At 61.4% G+C, this 18,707-nt stretch overlaps 2 protein-coding genes across 2 annotated transcripts; one reads left to right on the forward strand and one right to left on the reverse strand.

Moving 5' to 3' along the window:
* Nucleotides 1-2,111: 2,111 nt before the first annotated feature.
* Nucleotides 2,112-8,673, forward strand: SHMT2 (serine hydroxymethyltransferase 2). Its single transcript, XM_083880926.1, has 12 exons — nt 2,112-2,179; nt 3,568-3,768; nt 3,873-3,952; nt 4,766-4,966; nt 5,046-5,127; nt 6,115-6,237; nt 6,310-6,449; nt 6,552-6,717; nt 6,795-6,894; nt 7,216-7,371; nt 7,618-7,725; nt 7,895-8,673. Exons 1-12 carry the CDS (start codon nt 2,156-2,158, stop codon nt 8,020-8,022), a joined length of 1,509 nt encoding a protein of 502 aa, XP_083737052.1. The 5' UTR covers nt 2,112-2,155; the 3' UTR covers nt 8,023-8,673.
* Nucleotides 8,674-8,809: 136 nt separating this feature from the next.
* Nucleotides 8,810-13,957, reverse strand: NDUFA4L2 (NDUFA4 mitochondrial complex associated like 2). Its single transcript, XM_083880927.1, has 4 exons — nt 13,838-13,957; nt 10,616-10,704; nt 9,290-9,350; nt 8,810-9,081 (listed from the first exon to the last, which is right to left on the reverse strand). The coding sequence occupies exons 1-4, from the start codon at nt 13,892-13,894 to the stop codon at nt 9,025-9,027; spliced, it is 264 nt and encodes an 87-aa protein (XP_083737053.1). The 5' UTR covers nt 13,895-13,957; the 3' UTR covers nt 8,810-9,024.
* Between the last annotated feature and the right edge of the window lie 4,750 nt (nt 13,958-18,707).

Here is an 18,707-nt window from a genome sequence, read left to right on the forward strand (position 1 = left end):
CTGTTCCTGGGGGTCCCCTCCACCTACTGAGACCCCATCACTGAGCACCCCATCCTGGGGTACACCTGTTCCTGGGGGTCCCAGCCCCCCCACCCACTGACACCCCATCACTGCAGCACTGACTGTGCTGGGAATCCTGGACCCCCACCCACTGAGACCCCTCCTCACCCACTGAAAACTCCATCACGCCCCACCCGGCGCCACATCGGGTACAACTGGTGCTGGGGGTCCCGGCCCCCTCCCACCCCACTCACTGAGACCCCCCCACTGCAGCTGGGGGGGTGCAGACACGGAGCCCCCCCTCCCAACTGGGGGCTGGGGTCGCTGGCAGTGTGGGGGTGCCCTGTGAGATGTCACCTCTGGGGTGTCACAGGTGGCACAGGGGGGGCAGTTCAGGGTGCTGGAGTTGTGCAAGGGCCCCACCCGGTATTCTGGAGCCCCCCCACCCACTAATCCCCCAGTGCCCCCCATGGACCCCCCCACCTCCATGGGGGACCCCCCCAGGTGTGCAGCCCCTCCACCCAACGCCGTGAAGAAGTTCCAGGGGGTGGTTAGGGATGCGATGAGGGGGGTACCCGGGGGGCTGTCCCCTCCTCTAGGGGAGGGGTTTCTTCATTTTTTTTTTTTAAGAAAATTAAAATGGAAAAAAAAAAAAAAAAGTGGAAAATAAAGAAAAGCCTCTGAAAAAAAAAAAAAAAAAAAAAAAAAAAAAAAAAAAAAAAAAAAAGTGTATTGATCCCGACCGGGGATGGGGGGGAGAGCGAGGAGGCGGGACCCCCGAGTTTAGGAATGGGGGGTGCAGGAAGGAGGAGCTCCCGGAATTAGGGATGGGGGGATGCAAGGATGAGAGACCCCGGTTTGGGGTTGAGCAGGGATGGGGACTCTAGGATAAGGCGTGAGGGGAGGGATGGGGGACCCCGGGTTGAGGCGAGGGGGTTGCAGAGATGGGGGAGCCCAGAATTAGGGCTGGGGGGGATGCAGGGTTGGGGAACCCCACGATTAGGGATGGGGGATGCAGGGATGGGGGACCCCAGGATTACAGATAGGGGGTGCAGGGTTAGGGGACCCCAGGATTAGAGATGGGGGGTGCAGGAATGGGGGACCCCAGCATTAGGGATGGGGGATGCAGGGATGGGAGACATCGGGATTAGAGATGGGGGATGCCGGGATGGGGGGGGGAGGGGGGGAGGGGGTTGCAGAGATGGGGGACCCCAGGACTAGGGATGGGGTACACAGGATTAGGGTACTCCAGGATTAGGGATGGTGGGGATGCAGGGATGGGGGACCCCAGGATTGGGAACGGAGGGTGCCAGGACAGGGGATCTCATGATTAGGAATGGGGGGGTGCAGGATTAGGGAACCCCAGGATTAGAGATGGGAGGGTGCAGGGCTAGGGGACCCCAGAATTAGAGATAGGGTGGATGCAGGGATGGAGGACCCCAGAATTAGGGATGCAGGGTTATGGAGACCCCAGGATTAGGAATGTGGGGTGCAGGGCTGGGGGATCCCAGGATTAGGGATGGGGGGTGCAGCCACGGGGGACGCCAGAATTAGGGATAGGGGATGCAGGGTTAGGGAACCCCAGAATTAGGGATGGGGGAGTGTAGGGATGGGGGGAGTGCAGGGATGTGGGACCCCAGGATTAGGGATGGGGGATGCAGGGATGGGGGTGGGGAGGGGGGTTGCAGGGTTAGGGGACCCCAGGATTACAGTTGGGGGGGGTCTTCAGGGAGGGGGACCCCAGAATTAGGGATGGAGGGTGCAGGGATGGGAGACCCCAGAATTAGGGATGAGGGGGGTTGTTCAAGGATGGGGGATCCCAGGATTAGGGATGGGGGGTTCATGGATGAGGGAACCCCACGATTAGGGATGGGGGATGCAGGGATGGGGGATCCCAGGTTTAGGGATAAGGGGTGCAGGGTTAGGGGACCTCAGCATTAGGGATGGGGCACCCCAGAATTAAGGATGGGGGTGCACGGATCGGGTTGACCCGGTTGGGGCTGGGGCGGGGGAGGTGTCAGACCTCCAGTTTCCCGTCAGCCCCCGCGGCTCCGGTGGCCCCGCCCTCCCGGCAGCGCGCGCGTGGGGGCGGGGCCAGGCGGGACCGGGGCCGGGACCGGGGCCCGGCCGGGACCCACGTGCAGCGCGGACCGAGATGTGGCCGCTCCGCCTGGGCAGGGTGAGTGAGCCCCGGGGCTGGGGCAGGGGCCCGGTACCCGGGGTGGGGGGGGGATCCCCGGTTCCCGGTAAACGCCCCCGGTGAGGATCCCCCGTTCCCGCATCCTCCGGTGCTCGCCCTGCGCTCCGGCCCCTGGTGTCTCTCCCGGTGCTCACAGGGGGGAACAGTCCCGGTACCCTGCGGGGGGACACCCATTGGGACCCCCGGTGCACGGGAGGTCCCGGTGCCCCGGGGGGGTGGTCCCGGTGGCAGGAGGGGGAGGGGGTTTATCCCGGTGCCCCGCCGTTCTCCCCTGTGCGCCCCCTCCTCCAACTTCCATCTCCCCCTAATTCCGTCCCGCTTCTCCTCCTCGCCCCCGGCTGGGCACCGGGACCCCCATCCCGGTGTGGTGTATTGCCCCCCCGCCCCGGTCCAGCCCCCACCCCACCCCACCCCACCCCCTGGACTTTGCGTCCGTCCCAAAGTCTCCGGCACAGGGGACAGGGGACAGGGGACAGGCACCGCCACCGGCCTTGGCCCCTGCCCGGTGCCCGCGGGTGATGCAATGGGGCGGCGGCGGTTACATCACCCAGCGCTGGGCACCGGAGTGAGGGGGGCACTGGGGGACCCCCCTGCTTGTGCACGGGGCAATGGGGGGGCTCTGAGAGGGTCCCCCTGCAGCCACCCTGTACAACGAGGGGGGGGTCCCATGGGTGAGAGTCCAGCAGTGCACCTGAGCTTGGGGGGGGGGGATCCCCAAGTGTCTTGGGGGGTCCCTGTGTGCCTTGTGGGGGCACTTGGGGGGGTCCCTGTGTGCCTTGTGAGGACTTTGAGGGGGTCCTCAGGTCCCCTGTGGGGTCCTTGGGAGGATCCCCATGTGGCTTGTGGGGTCCCCGTGTGCCCTGTGGAGAACTTTGGGGGGTACCCATGTGTCTTGGGGGTCCCCATGTGCCTTGTGTGGAACTTGGAGGGGTCCCCATGTGCTTTAGGGGAACCATGGAGGATCCCCAAGTGTCTTGGGGGGGGTCCCTGTGTGCCTTGTGAGGACTTTGTGGGGTCCTTGGGAGAATCCCCATGTGGCTTGTGGGGTCCCCGTGTGCCCTGTGGAGAGCTTTGGGGGGTACCCATGTGTTTTGGGGTTCCCCTTGTGCCCTGTGGGAACCTTGGAGGGGTCCCCTTGTGCCTTGTGTGGAGCTTGGGGGGGGTCCCCATGTCCTTTAGGGGGACCATGGAGGAGTCCCCATGAGCCCTGTGGGGTCCTTGGGGTCCCCATGCACCCACTTTGTGGGGTGACACCAGTGGCTGGAGACAGCACACAGGGATGTTGCACCTGCCACTGTCACCTGCAGGTCCTGGGATGGGTTTGGGGCACTCCAGGGGTCACAGCCTGTCCCCCCCTCTCTGTGCAGACCCTGCAGCGATGGGGGGGCCGGGTGGGCACGGGCAGCCAGAGGGGACAGCACGGTCCCGCTGCCGCCGCCGCCGCCACCGGACACAGCCCCGGGTGGACGGGCCAGGAGAGCCTGGCCGAGAGCGACCCCGAAATGTGGAGCCTGGTGCAGAAGGAGAAGGACCGGCAGTGCCGGGGGCTGGAGCTCATCGCCTCTGAGGTGGGGGCCGGGGGGCTTGGGCAGGGCTGGGGTCAGGCCTGAGAGACCCCCTGCTTAGGGGGGTTTGGCTCTTCCCATTCCCATCCACCTTTTCCCCTCCGCAGAATTTCTGCAGCCGGGCAGCACTGGAAGCTCTGGGCTCCTGCCTCAACAACAAATACTCAGAGGGGTATCCTGGGAAGAGGTAAAGTGGGGAGTGGGCTGGAGGGGGGCACTGGGGTTCAGCTGCAGGAGACATCCAGAGGTGCTCCCCAGTGGGGGCTGCCCTCTGCACCGAGTCTCCCATGGGGTTGGGCAGGGGGAGGACAGTGAGGGGACCCCATCCTGTTGTCAGGGTCAGCGAGGAACCTGATGGTTCATTTTAGGGATCTCGGAGTGCAAAAGACACAGCGGGGGAGAACTCAGTTTACTTAAACAAAAATTGCACCTTTATTTAGTGCCAACAAATGCAATAGCGGGGAGAGAAATAAAGAATAGTAAGAAAGATAGAGAAAGAGGAGAAGGGGATTATAGCTGCCAACGTGGAGGGACAAGTCCTCAAGGCTTAGAGATGTCTATGAACATGACCTTCTCCAGTGGGGTGATCACAAAAGTGAGTAGGGGTCTCCAGAGTTTTTATAGGTTGGTCAAGGCGGGGACCAAAGCGAGGGGCACAGAGCCAAAGGGAACCAAAGCGAGGGGACAGAGCCAAAGGGAACCAAAACAAGGGGCACAGAGCCAAAGGGAACCACCTGTGTTGAGGTTGGATGCTCAGGAACAAGCTCCAAACCCCACCTCTGGTACGGACAGACCAGTTTGGACAGGCAGCCTTGGCTCAGTCCACTGTGACCAGTCCCATTGTTCTTGCACTCCGTTCTCATGGAGATGCATTCCAGTCCTCCAAGACTTGGCAAACGTTCCACCTCAGCCAGGCCAGGGGCTGTTTTCAGAGTCTGGGGTCCCAGTCCTCAATCGTTGGAGACAGTCGTGAGGCAAATCACATCCTTTGTGTCCCCAGGTACTACGGGGGGGCCGAGGTGGTGGATCAGATCGAGCTGCTGTGCGAGCGGCGGGCGCTGGAAGCGTTCGACCTGGACCCCGCGCGCTGGGGCGTCAACGTCCAGCCCTACTCGGGCTCCCCGGCCAACTTCGCTGCCTACACGGCCCTGCTGCAGCCCCACGACCGCCTGATGGGGCTGGACCTGCCTGATGGGGGCCAGTATGTGGGGAGATGTGGGGGGGATGTGGGGCCCGCTGTCCCCCGGGGGTCCCGGCCTCACCCCCTGCCTTTCCTGCAGCCTCACGCACGGGTACATGACCGACGTCAAGAGGATCTCAGCCACCTCCATCTTCTTCGAGTCGATGCCCTACAAGCTTGATGTGAGCTGGGGGGCAGGATCTGGGGGAAGGGAGGGTCTGTGGGTGAGGGGTGAGCCCTGAGGTGTCCCCAAGGCTGCTCTGTCAAACCCCTGCCCTCCCTCCTCTCTGAGTCCCAACGTGTCCCAGTGCCCAGGGAGATGCTCAGGTGGGCGTGCTCTGCTCAGGGCAAGGGGCACAGGGGTTCCTTCACCAGCTGTCTGTCTGTCCATCCGTTTGTCCATTCCCAGGATGACCAAGCTGGCTGTCCATTCCTGGACTAACTGACCAAGCTCTCCTGTCTGTCCATCTCTCACAGCCATCTCGGGGGGTGACTGACCTGTCTGTCTGTCCATCCCCAGACTGACTGCTGAAGCTTTGTCTGTCTTCCCTCGGCTGACTGATGGAGCTCTGTCTCACTCTCCCTGGGCTGACTGAATGAGCTCTGTTTGACTGTTCATCTGCCCCTCACAGCTGGCCACAGGGCTCTCTGTCCATCTGTCTGATCCTGGACTGACTGACCAAGCTGTCTGTCTGTCCCTGGACTGACACATCTTTCTGTCTGTCTATCCCTGGACTTACCAATCTGTCTGTCTGTCTGACCGTGGGGTGACTGACCTGTCTGCTTGTCTCTGGACTGACCAATCTGTCCGTCTGTCCCTGGTCTGACTGACCAGTCTGTCTGTCTGTCTGCCCATCCCTGGGCTGGCTGTTAGAGCTGTCTGTCTGTCCATCTGTCTGACCCTGGACTGACTGACTGAGTTGTCTGCCTGTCTGTCTGTCCCTAGGCTGACCAATCTGTCTGTCTGTCTATCCCTGGACTGACTGACCAATCTGTCTGTCTATCCCTGGACTGACTGACCAATCTGCCTGTCTGTCTGTCCCTGCACTGACCAATCAGCCTGTCTGTCGCTGGACTCACTGACCAATCTGTCTGTCTCTCTATCCCTGCACTGACTGACCTATCTGTCTGTCCCTGGGCTCACTGACCTGTCTGTCTGTCCCTCCCAGCCCACCACAGGACTGATCGACTACGCCCAGCTGGAGGTGACAGCGCGGCTCTTCCGTCCCCGGCTCGTCATTGCGGGCACCAGCGCCTACGCCCGGCTCATCGACTACGCCCGCATCAAGAAGGTACGTGGGGAGGGGCCTGGGGCCTGGGGACGGGGGTCTAGGGCCAGCAAGTGACCACGGGTGTGTCCCCAGGTGTGCGAGGAGGTCAAGGCGTACCTGCTGGCGGACATGGCCCACATCAGCGGGCTGGTGGCGGCCAAGGTGATCCCGTCACCCTTCGAGCACGCGGATGTGGTCACCAGCACCACGCACAAGACCCTGCGTGGCGCCAGGTGAGACCCCCAGGAATGGGGACTGTGTGCATGGAGGGACACATGTCCCATCTGTCCCACTGTCCCCTGGGGAGGAGAGGTGACAGTGTCTCTTGCCACCAGGTCAGGATTGATCTTCTACCGCAAGGGCGTGCGCTCCGTGGATAAGAAGACGGGCAAGGAGATCCTCTATGACCTGGAGGACAGGATCAACTTCTCTGTGTTCCCCTCCCTGCAAGGGGGACCCCACAACCACGCCATTGCTGCTGTGGCTGTGGCCCTCAAACAGGTCTGTGCCAAGGTGGGAGGCTTGGGGCAGGGAGTGCCCTGTCCCTCCTGTGCTGATGGGATGTTCCCTTTTCCCAGGCCAGCTCCCCAGCTTTCCGGGAGTACTGCCAGCAAGTGCTGAGGAACGCCAAGGCCATGGCACAGGCACTGCTGCAGCGTGGGTACACCCTGGTGTCAGGTAATGCTCTGTTCTGGGGACAAGGAGGGGTGAGCTGTGGTGGGGACAAGTGGCTCTGCTCAGTCTCAGGGCAGCAGTGGGGTGTGCAGGGGGATTGGGGGGTAGAGGAACAGTGTGGGGGTGAGGCAGAACAAAGGCAGCACTGCAGAGCAGGAAAGGGGGACAGAGGGTGCTCAGAGATCCTCACCCCTCTCCTTTGTTCCCCAGGGGGATTGGGGAGTAGAGGAGTGAGGCTGAGGCGGAACAAAGGCAGCACTGCAGAGCAGGAAAGGGGGACAGAGGGGTGCTCAGGGATCCTCACCCCTCTCCTTTGTTCCCCAGGTGGCACCGACAACCACCTGGTGCTGGTGGACCTGCGGCCCAAGGGCATCGACGGGGCGCGGGCAGAGCGGGTGCTGGAGCTCGTCTCCATCACCGCCAACAAAAACACGTGTCCAGGGGACAAGAGCGCGCTGACACCGGGGGGACTGCGCCTCGGTGAGGGACAGGGCCTGGCAAGGGTCCTTTCCTGGGGTGGGGGTCCCCAGGGTCTCACCCCACTCTGTTTCACCCTTCCCTGAGGTCTCCAAGTGGGAATTCGGGGCTTGTTTTGGCTGGGAAAAGAGGCAGGACCCCATGGGGACCAGGACTTGGGGAGCCCTAATGAGGGGCTGGGACTCAGGGAGCTCCCTGGGGGGCTGGTGCCCCCACAGTGGCCCTGTCCCTGATGGGCTCCATCCCCAGGTGCCCCCGCGCTGACCTCCCGCCACTTCCGTGAGGAGGATTTCCAGAAGGTGGTGGAGTTCATTGATGAGGGCATCACGCTGGCCCTGGACGTCAAGAGCAAAACCAGTGAGCTTTGGGGGGCCTCTCTCCCCATGTTTTCCCCTTCCTGGGTGTCCCTCAGCCCTTCTCCCGTTGTGGTGCCACACAAGGGGAACCAACCCCTGCTGCAGGAACCTGGGAAGGGATGGAGCTGCCGTGGGGCTCCTCCCTCCTCACCTGCTGCCCCCACCCCCAGGTAAGCTCCAGGACTTCAAGACCTTCCTGCTGAAGGACCCAGAGACTCAGCGACGCCTGGGTGACCTTCGCCAGCGCGTCGAGACCTTCGCTCGTGCCTTCCCCATGCCCGGCTTCAGCGACCACTGAGGGGTGGGCACCCCTCCTGCCAGGCTGGGGTTCACTGGGGGGGGTCAAGGAGAGGCTGAGACCCACCCTCTGCCTTTCCCTCCTCCCCTTCTCCCCCGTAATCACCTTTGGGTGCTGCGTCCCTGGGGTGGGGGCGGCGCAGGCCCATCCTTGCTGTCAGTGTTAGGGTACAGAGAACCCCCCAGACCCTGCTTGGGGTTGGGGGGCACTGCTTGTTCCAACCTCATCTTGCACTTTTTCTATGGGGAGGGGTTGCTAATAAAAGCGGGGGCAAAGGCTGGAGGCGTGTGGGTGCTGTGCTGGGGGGCAGAGGGAGGCAGAGGGACATTGGGGACATTGTGCTGGGACACCCAGGCCTCTCATGCCTCAGTGTCCCCATCCTGGTGGGTTCTGAAGGGAGGGGTGATGCTGAGCCCTGGAACACGTTAGGGAGCAGCCTGGGATCCTTTCCCACCCTCTTCCTGCCCCATTGGGACCCCCCCCAGCACCAGCCAGACCCTGCCCCACATCACGTATTCTAGAGGGTGCCTGTGCATCCAGGACGTGGCTCACACGTGTGGGTGTGACCCCTCCACCCCTCCCGCCTCTTCCCCTCTCCAGAGGGGACCCTGGAGCGTGAGAGAGCGGAAACACAGCACCCGAGGGCTTGTCCTGCTTCCAGCAGGGATGTGAGCCCCCCCCTGCCCCAGCTCCTCCCAGGGGGGTGATAACATCTCCTGCTTTAATGTCTCTGGAAAACCATAAAGAATCCACTTTGCTGCTCCCCCTCCCCATAATTTATTCCTGTGCTAGGAATTTAATGCAGGCAACGAGGTGAGGGGAGCAGGGGCACCCTCAGGGATGTGGTTTATTGGGGGGGTGGGACACGACCACGCAGTTTAGGGGTGCTGGGGAGGCAGTGGGACCTGTGTGTGGTGGTTGTGGCAGAGCTGGGGGGCTATGAGGGGGCTTGAGGGGGCAGTGGGGGACTCCCCCTTCACCCCAGCACATCCCAGAAGTGGCTCAGAAGCTGGGACGGTCCTTCTTGAGGTTCTTGTAGTCAGTGGAAACTGCCAGAAACTGGAGAAGGGACGGAGGTCAGGGGGGGTCGTGGCCTCCCTGTCCAGTGTCACTGCAGCCTGGCCTTGGTGTCACACAGTGCCCCCTCCCCAAATTCAAGCACAGGTCTGATCCCCCTTTTCCCTTCCTGAGAAAAATGCAGTGTTTTGCTCTAAATGTGGCTGCCTCCCCCACACTGCCAGCCCCTCCCAGTTCACCCAGTGCTCACTTTATACTGGTCTGTGGGGCTCAGCTTATTCCAGGGTTCAGGATTATTCTTCCGGTCCCAGCTGTGAGGGGTGACAGGGACATCAGCACCTGTAAGGAGTGGGGGAGAGACCCCCCCCCCTCTACCCCATTGTAACCCCCCCAGCCCCAACACCACCATCCCCAGCTCTCCTTGGAGCCTTCCCAAACTGGACACATCCCATCCTGTCCCAGGAGGGGCTGTGGGAGGCCAGTGGAGCCGTGGGATGGGGTCCCTGGAGAGAGCAGCTCATGTTGACCCCCCCTTCTTCCGTCCCCCCCGTCTGCTGGTGCTGGCCAAGAGCAGAATTTTCCATCTGGGAAGATGTTTGTGTGTTTATTGGTGGATGGAGGGGGGGACGTGCTGTAAACAGAACCCCCCTGGTGCTGTTTAATGTCATTAATGTGTTTGGGGGATGAGGGGGCTGTTATTTCCTCCCAAATACCCTCCCTTGCACTCCCACCCTCCGAGCCAAGGTGTCTGGATCTGCTAATTGTGGAGCTGGGCTCATCTGGTGCCAGATTTAATCCGTGAGTGGTTTTACCGGGAGCAAACAATTACAAATGAGGTGGGGGGCAGTGGGGGGCTGTGGGGACATGGCAAAACCAGCCTGGTCACCCAGCACGTGGAGCTGTCCTGCCCATCCATCCATCCATCCTTTGTGATTCCACAGCCCTCTTTCCATCCATCCATCCATCCATCCATCCATCCATCCATCCATCCATCCATCCATCCATCCTCACACCTCGCTCTTTGCTCATTCTTCCCCACTGGTTTTGTCCATTCCTTCCTCCCTCTCCCCATCCCTTCTCCCACCATCCCATCCATCCCCACACCCCTCCATCCTCACACCTCTCCCTCTGCTCATCCCTCCCTGCTGGTTTTGTCTGTCCCCCTCCTCTCCCTCCTCCCATTTCCCATTCCCCTCAATCCCCACCCTTGCCCACCAGCCACATTCAGCTCTTACCTGGGTAGGAGGGCTGGAGGGGGCCCTTCTCCCACCCCCCAAATCAAGGAGAGGGGACACAACCCCCCAACTCCCCTCCTGTCTTCTAGGCACCCACATTTTCCCCCCATCATTCACCATGAAGGTGTGTCTGGGCACCTCAGCACCTGCTACCACAGCTGGGCTGAGCCCCCCGTGCTCTGGGGTGTGGGGGGACAGCCCAAGGGGCGCCCTGGGGGTGTGGGGGGACAGCCCAAGGGGCGCCCTGGGGGTGTGGGGGGACAGCCCAAGGGGCGCCCTGGGGGTGTGGGGGGACAGCCCAAGGGGTGCTCTGGGGGTGCCCAGGGCACCTCAGGCCATACCTGACATCAGGGCTGTACAGAGCCAGCCGCAGCAGGTACAGGACTGCACTGCCCAGGCCCACACTGATGAAGCCAATGAGGGGAACGAGCTGCAGAGAGAGAGAGAGAAAAAATGAAAAATACCCCAATAAAATGAATATTTATCAGGCGGACTGGAGAGTGAAAGGGAGAGCTGACACGCCGGGAGATTTACAGGGGGAATATGGCAGAGCAATCCTGTAGCCGGGCTGCGGTACACAGTGTAGCTGTCAGCTTGAGTGACTGAATTAAAAGAGGGAGAGAAAAATCGGCTCGTGTTGGAGAGGAATTGGATTTGGAATGAGAAATCGCTTCCCCTCTGCCTGTGGCTGCCCAGTGCTGGCGCTGCTGAGGGCCTGGGGAGCCCATTCCCGGTATTCCCAGTGTTCCCAGTGACTCTGCTCAGGGCTGAGACTCAGTTTAGGGCTTCTCCCTGAAGGATTTGGTCCTGGGCATCCCATTCTTTGCGTTCCCAGGGTCAGAGTGAACCTCAGCTTATTGTTCTTATGGAAGGATTTGGTGCTGAGCACCCCATTTCCAGCATTCCCAGTGCTCCCAGTGACTCTGCTCAGGGCTCAGCCTCAGTTTAGGGCTCCTCCCTGAAGGATTTGGTCCTGGACACCTCATTCTCAGTGTTCCCAGGGTCAGTGTGAACCTCAGCCTATGGTCCTTATGGAAGGATTTGGTGCTGAGCACCCCATTTCCAGCATTCCCAGTGCTCCTCCCTGAAGGATTTGGTCCTGGGCATCCCATTCCCGGTGTTCCCAGTATCCTGGGTCAGAGTGAACCCCAGCTTATTGTTCTTATGGAAGGGTTTGGTGCTGAGCACCCCATTTCCAGCATTCCCAGTGCTCGGGGCTGAGCCTTGGCTCATGGCTCCTCCCTGGGCAGGGTTTGTCCCCAAGCCATGCTGTGATCCCAGACAGGGTCCCCGTCCCCCCAGAGCCCCCCAGGCTCTGCACCATCCTGATGGAGCAGGAGACAAGGAGGCTCTGCTCATCTTACTGGGATGGATTGGGACACGCTGGGGCTGAGCTGAGGGTCCAGAGCAGGTCCTGGGGGGCGACCCCAGCCCCGCCACGTCCCCTCACCCCCCTCTCCGTGCCCACCGCCCCTTGGCTCCATCTCCTCCTCTCCGCTCCCGCTGCCAATCCCCCAGTGCCCGCAGCGACGCGGCCTCAATCGCAGCCGAGCCGAGGCGGCTTTTTGACCTCCCCCAAATTACCGCGGCCCCCGCGCCGGGGAGGACTCGGGGAGAGTAATGAGAGCGGCGCCAGCCCCCGGCCCCTGGGAGGGAGCCGCGTCCTGCCCATTAACGGCAGCGGGGCCGACAGATCCACCGCCAGCACCCGGCTCTGCTCAGAGCCACAGCTCCGAGAGAGCGCCCCAGAACTGGGGGGGCTCCATGACTCAGTTTCCCCACTGGGGTGACACTGGAAAATATGATAAAAAGGTCAGTCCAACCCATCTGTTCGCTGCCAGGCACATCCATGCGCGGGGAAAACATAGAAAAACACAGATTTGTCCCCCCTGCCCAGCCTTTGTGACCCCCCCAGTCCTCTCCCAGTGCTCCCAGTACAGCCCAGCAGCGCCCAATGGAGATGCCAGCGCCCATGCGGGCGGTCGGGGCCATCAGCAGATGATGGTCCCTGGCACCGAGAGGGAGCAGGAGCTGGCAGCAGCCTCTGCCCGAGCGCTGGCGAATCGAGAACCCTCCGCAGCGCCGGGAATTGCTGTGGCTGCTGGAGAGGATTCGGGGCAAGCGGGGCCGTCTCACCATCTGCTGCCGACACCGTCTGGGTAATTAATGGCTGGGAAGAATTAGGGGCAGGAGGAGGATGCCAAGCCGCAGGTGCCAGCGGTGGAGCCCGATTTCCCCCAGGCATGAGGGGGGGTGTGTGGGCGGTGGGGGCTCCGTGCCAGGCTCTCTCTGCCCGCTCGGTGCCCACCGAGCCGTGCCGGGGGGTTCTGGTGCTGCCAGCACCTCACGGCTTGGCTGGGACATCCATCACTGCCGGGCAGGCGGCCGAGGATCCATTGCTCCATTGCCGGGTGAAAAAGCGGCTACACCTGCCCGGCTGAGCTCATGGGCTGGCAGGATGGCTGGATGGATGGATGGATGGAGCCACAAAAATTCCCCCAAACAACCTCTACTGCCAGCAATCCTGCTGTGTACAAACACCCAGGACCCCCCATGCCTTTACACCTCCAGTTAGTGGTTTTCTGCGTTTCCCTTTCCTCAGCTGGGAACAGAAAACACCAAAAATCTCCCAATTCTGCAGTGAGGATCACACAGGAGCTCTGGTCTGTGCTGCCCATCCAAGGATGTGGGAAGCACCCTGGGGGTCCCAACTCCCCGTGCCCACAGTGCTGACACCCCCCTGGCAGTGCCCAGCTCCAGGGTTGAGGCATTTTTAACCCAAACCCCTCATCTTGACATTGTGAGGGGTGACAGGGACAGATTTGGGGCTGCTGAGGTGAGTGGGGAGGGGGCTTCATTTCCATCCGCCCTGACAATGATGTCCCCAGACAGGGGGACATGGGGAGGGTCCCCTCACCCACCAGGGGCCTGTTGGGGTGTGGGTAAGAGTTGGGGTGCCCCAGCCAGGCTCGGTGAAGGAATCCTGGCCCCTCACCAGGGCTGGATGAAGGGAATGGGCTGGGGGAGCACAGGGTGGTCTCACCTTTCCTTGGAGAAGGAGGGATGGGATGGGATGGGATGGGATGGGATGGGATGGGATGGGATGGGATGGGATGGGATGGGATGGGATGGGATGGGATGGGATGGGATGGGATGAGCCCCTGGCTCACCCAGAGGGTGCTGAGAGCCCCTGGTTCACCCAAAGGGTCCTGTGAGCTCCTGGCTCACCCAAAGGGTCCTGTGCGCCCCTGGCTCACCCAGAGGGTGCTGTGAGTGTGGGAGGACAGCGGGAAGGGGAAGCCAGAAAAACTCGGGGCTGGGGAGGGTGAGGAGGGTTTTGGGGAGTGGGAGGAAGAGGAGGAGGATGAAGGACACAGAACAGGAGGAATGGGGAGTGGGATGATGGGATGGAAGGAGAAGGATGTGAGGAAGCCCAGGGGCCCCAAGCACGTTGTGACAAGCCTGAGGGATGGGGGCTGCTCGGGGTCCCTGTGAGGAGGGGGAGAGGGCAGGGGAGGGCAGGGGAGGGCTCCCTGGAGGAAAAGGGGGGCTGGGTGACTCACTCCGGGGTGCCGTTTGACATGCCGGGAGAACATTCCTCCACGCAGGGGACCCTTCATGGCCAGGGTGGGATCGGTCCGGCGGTGGCGGCGGCGGGTTCCGAGGTCCGGCCGGGGATGGAGGGGAGGGCAGGAGGCGAGGGAGGCTGGGCTGGGAGCGACGGGGCGGGTCGGGACATCCCGGCCTGGGGACATCCCAGAGGGGAGGGAGAGGGAGGCTGGAGACCAGATCTCAGCCCCAGCGCCCTCTGCTCCTTCCAGCCTCACTCCCTCACCTCAGGGGTGACCCTGATGTCTGGGGGACTGGTGAGCGCTGGGTGGGGACCCCAATGTCCCCACAAGGCCTGGGGGACCCTCCCCAAGGTGGGCACAGCCCCATCACAGGTGGCTCCGCACTCTGGTACCCGGGCGAAGGATGAGCCGTGAGATTCCCGATGACAACTTGGCCCCCAAACACCCCCCGCCCTCCCGTTTATGATAAATGATAAGAACACCCAATTTACATTTAGCGATGCAAATCTCCCTGGCAGGAACAGATGCTGCCGTGCATATGGAAAGCGGCTATTAGTGCCCAACAAAGGACGGCGAGAGGGATGGAGAGGATGGACCCGGCAGGGATGGGGGACCCCATCGGTGAGGAGGGGGCTGGTCATGTTATGGCAGCAGAAAATGCCAGCACAGCCATTCCTGTGAGCCCTGAGCCCCCACTTTGGGGGTCTTTGGAGTCGTCCCTGGGGTGCTCCCCTGTGCCACCCACCACTTTGCCACCCACCCTTTCCACTTCCAGCCAAGCCTGAGGGACAAAGGGGAGGAATTTCTCGGGAGACCATGGATACAGGAGAAGGCTGAGGCACATCCAAGGCCTCGGGGTGAGATAATTAGAGATTTGAGATGTGATTGATTAAGTGCCACTCCCTGAGATGGAGCATCGTGCCCTGGGCACGGCCTGTGTGTCCTTCATCACCTTCCTCTGCCCAGGGCGGCCAGGGGGGCACGGGGTGGGCACAGAGAGGGGGGGATGAGAGATCCATGGGATGTGTAAGTGGTGGGATTATAACCCATCACCAGCTCCAGAGGGTCTGGGGAACCTCCAGAACCGTCCCAGCTCTGCTTTGGGACACCCAAAGGTCCCCATTCCCTGCAGGAGCTCCCCTGGCACACTACAGGATTCCCTGCCCACGGAGCCCAGCTGCCTCCACGCTCATTAATGACTGTAATTAAGAGTTTAATTCCGTGCGGTGCTTCCCTGTTCCTTTGGGGTGCCAGGAGCCCTCGGGAGCAGCCGTGAGGGGGAGCTGGGGGGGCTCCAAGGTGGGCCCCAGCCCCGAGGGTGACCCCAAAACCACCAGCACAGAGGGGCCACCAGAGCTTGTCCAGCCTGGCACACGTGGAGTTGGGGGTCAACATCTTGGGGGAAGAACACACAAATCCTTCCCAGATAGAAAAAAATCACAGTGGCCAAGCCAGGGAACATGTGGGAACATGTGTGAACATGTGTGTGCTACACAGATGTGCACATCTGGGCAGCTCCACCACCCACACCAGGCAGCTCTGGTCTATCCATGCAATGCAAAGGAATCCATCCAGGGGACCCAGGGGTGTGGGAGGGGACCCTCACCCCAAAATTCAGTGGTCTGGGAGGGACTCAGGTGTCCAGGATGGGGGCACCCAGGTGTCTTAAGTAGGGTCAGGGGTCTGGGGATGATTCTTACCCCAAAATTCCAGGATCCAGGGGAACCCAAGGATGGGGATGGGGCACACAGGGGTGTGGGTGGGACCCTCAGCCCAAAATCCAGGAGTTCAGGGGAGAGTCTAGAGTTCTGTGCAGACCTTCACTACACAATTCAGAGACCCAAGGGGGCACCCAAGGGTCTGGGGGGCTTTTCACCCCAAAATCCAGAGACCCAGGTGAGGATTCGAGAGATCTGGATGGGACAAGAAGGACCCACAAAAATCAAGGATCCAAGGAGCCTGGGGGGCACCTGGAGGGTGTGGGGTGGGGGGCACCCCGGGGGGCTCTGCAGTGCAGCTGCACCTCCCTGCACACGTGCACGGCCACGGGCCTGCACACACACGCACGTGCACGGCCACACACACACCTGCTCGGCGTCCATATGGTCGCACACGTGAGACACACACACACACACACACACACATGGAGGTGACACCGTGCAGGGGCTGAGGGGGGGGCTGGGGAGGGTCCAGGGGGGGCTGAGGGTGGGGGGGTTTGGAGCCAGCGGCTCCTCTGGCAGCTGCTGCGTCGGGTTATTTTACAACCCGCTCCAAAAATATTATTCAAGATGAAGGAGAATCACGGCTGCTGCGAGCGAGGCGAGGGCCGTCGCCGGGAATTTATCACCTGGAATTGGGTGCCCCCCCTGGCACGGCGCTGTGATGAAGTGCTTCATTAATGGGAGATGCTGCGGCTCGGGATGAACGTGCCTGCACCTGAGCACACAATTCCTCCGGCTGCCGGCCTCGGCTCTGAGCCTCCCCCTGCCCCACAGAGCCTTTCCCGGTTCCTTCCAGATCCACACATCCAATGGGAAAAGCCCCTAGACCCTCCCAGACCCCTCATAGTCTGTACATTTCAATGGATTGAACCCACAGCCCCACCAGACCCTTCCTGATCCACACATTTCATGGATTGAATCCACAGCCCCACCAGATCCCTCATAATCTGTACATTTCATGGATCGAATCCACAGGCCCCCCAGACCCCTCCTGATCCACACATTTCATGGATCGAATCCACAGCCCCACCAGACCCAGACCCCAATCCACACAACTGATCCCCAATTTTGTGGATCCACAGCCTCTCCCTAAACCCCTCCCAGGCACAATCCACGGATGAAGTTCACAGAGCCCTCCCAGACCCTTCCTGAGGTGCACATCCCATGGGATAAACCCACAGCTGCCCTGTTCCCATCCCAGCTCCGCACACCCCGTGGGTCACAACAGCCCCAGAACGCTCCTGCACGTGGCCCATGGCACAAGTTCACAGCTGCCCCAGACCTTTCCTGATCCACACAACTCTTGGATCCACATGGTCCATGGCACAAGTTCACAGCCGCCCCAGACCTTTCCTGATCCACACAGCCCTTGGGTGAAGTTCCAGCTCCCCCAGATCCCTCCCAATCCACACAGCCAAGATCTCACCAAATCTTCAGTTCAAGTTCCTGCCTTTCCAGATTCCTCCCAATCCACATGGAACAAATCCAAGGCCCCCCATCCCTTTCCAGCTCTACATATCCCATGGAACAAGATCAAAACTTCCCCTAGACCCCTCCCAATCTTTAAATCCCCTGGGGACAATCCCCAGCCCCCCCTGGCTCTCCCACAACCCACTGGTTGTGCCCCCCAGCCTTTGGAGGACCCTCTATGTGACACAGAGTCACCACTCGCTTCTCACAGGCCCTTTTTCCCTTGATCTGATTCCACTCCCTCCCGAGCCATAAATCCCACGGGATTTCGGCTTGGCACGATGGAAACCGGCATAAAAAATTCATCCCGAGTAAAGCAAACAAACAATAAACAAACAGCCGATAATTAAATGGAGAATTAACGGGATGGGATCAGCCCTGGAGCAGTGGGGTGGATCTCAGAGATCCCCTGCTGCTCCCTGGGACCCCCGAGGGACACGAATGGGCGTCACGCAGCAGCACTATCGCGACATGTCGTGACGATTTGCACAGCCCCATAGTGGGGGAGCAGGCAGCGTGAGATGTCACACCTGCCCCGTGACGTCACCGATCGCCGTGACGTCACAGCCCCCTCCTCGCTCCCACCCAGGGCCCGGCACATCCATCACCCATCGGGGCGCGGCGCCTGCAACTGGCACCGTCATTTAAGAGCCATTATCGGCCTAATTCCTCCCATTAATCACGGGAGCCGGCAGGAGGAGCACCGGGGGAGCCACAGCAATGGCGTGGTTCGAGATCACCCCGGATCCGGGCACCCCCAGACCCTGAAACCCCAAGACTCTGCCTCCCCGAGACTCTAATATCCCCAAACACCATCACCCCCAGACCCTGACACCCTCCCAGCCTGATTCCCCCAGAGCTCGATACCCCCAAACACCAACACCCCCAGACCCTGAAACCCCAAGACTCTGCCTCCTCCAGACCTTGATATCCCCAAACACCAACACCCCCAAATCCTGAAATCCCAAGATTCTGCCTCCCCCAGACTTTGATATCCCCAAACACCAACACCCCCAGATCCTGACACCCCCCCACCCTGATTCCCCCAGACCTCGATACCCCCAAACACCAACACCCCCAGACCCTGAAACCCCAAGACTCTGCCTCCTCCAGGCTTTGACAGCCCCAAACACCAACACCCCCAGATTTGGACACCCCAAGACTTTGCCTCCCCCAGACCTTAATACCCCCAAATACCAGCACTCCCAGACCCTGAAACCCCCAGACCCTGAAACCCCAAGACTTTGCCTCCCCCAGACCTTGATACCCCCAAATACCAACACCCCAGACCCTGAAGCCCCAGGATTCTGCCTCCTCCAGACCTTGATACCCCCAAACCCTGCCACACACAGACCACTGTTCCCCCAAACCCTGACTCCCCCAAATCCTGACACCCCCAGACCCTTGACACCCCCAGACCCTGACATCCCCCAGTGCTGCTACAAAAGCCTCTTCCCAGCTGTTGAGGGGGTCTTGGGGAGATCCTGGGGAGCTGGGGGTGGTCCTGAGGAGCTGGGGGTGGTCCTGGGGAGCTGGGGGTGGTCCTGGGGAGCCAGGGGTGGTCCTGGGGAGCCAGGGGTGGTCCTGGGGAGCTGGGGATGGTCCTGGGGAGCCAGGGGTGGTCCTGGGGAGCTGGGGGTGGTCCTGGGGAGCTGGGGATGGTCCTGGGG

This window comes from Zosterops lateralis (genome assembly GCF_965231275.1).
Source record: "Zosterops lateralis genome assembly, chromosome: 32".
Lineage (NCBI taxonomy): Eukaryota > Metazoa > Chordata > Aves > Passeriformes > Zosteropidae > Zosterops > Zosterops lateralis.

Excerpts from the sequence above, each read along its gene's own strand:
- SHMT2 (XM_083880926.1), top strand. The coding sequence starts at position 2,156 with ATGTGGCCGCTCCGCCTGGGCAGG. Across the intron at positions 3,953-4,765 it reads GAGGGGTATCCTGGGAAGAG|GTACTACGGGGGGGCCGAGG; the intron begins GTAAAGTGGGGA and ends TTGTGTCCCCAG. Across the intron at positions 4,967-5,045 it reads GACCTGCCTGATGGGGGCCA|CCTCACGCACGGGTACATGA; the intron begins GTATGTGGGGAG and ends CCTTTCCTGCAG.
- NDUFA4L2 (XM_083880927.1), bottom strand. The coding sequence starts at position 13,894 with ATGAAGGGTCCCCTGCGTGGAGGAATGTTCTCCCGGCATGTCAAACGG. Across the intron at positions 10,705-13,837 it reads ATGTCAAACGGCACCCCGGA|CTCGTTCCCCTCATTGGCTT; the intron begins GTGAGTCACCCA and ends CTCTCTCTGCAG. Across the intron at positions 9,351-10,615 it reads CTGTACAGCCCTGATGTCAG|CTGGGACCGGAAGAATAATC; the intron begins GTATGGCCTGAG and ends CACCCCTCACAG.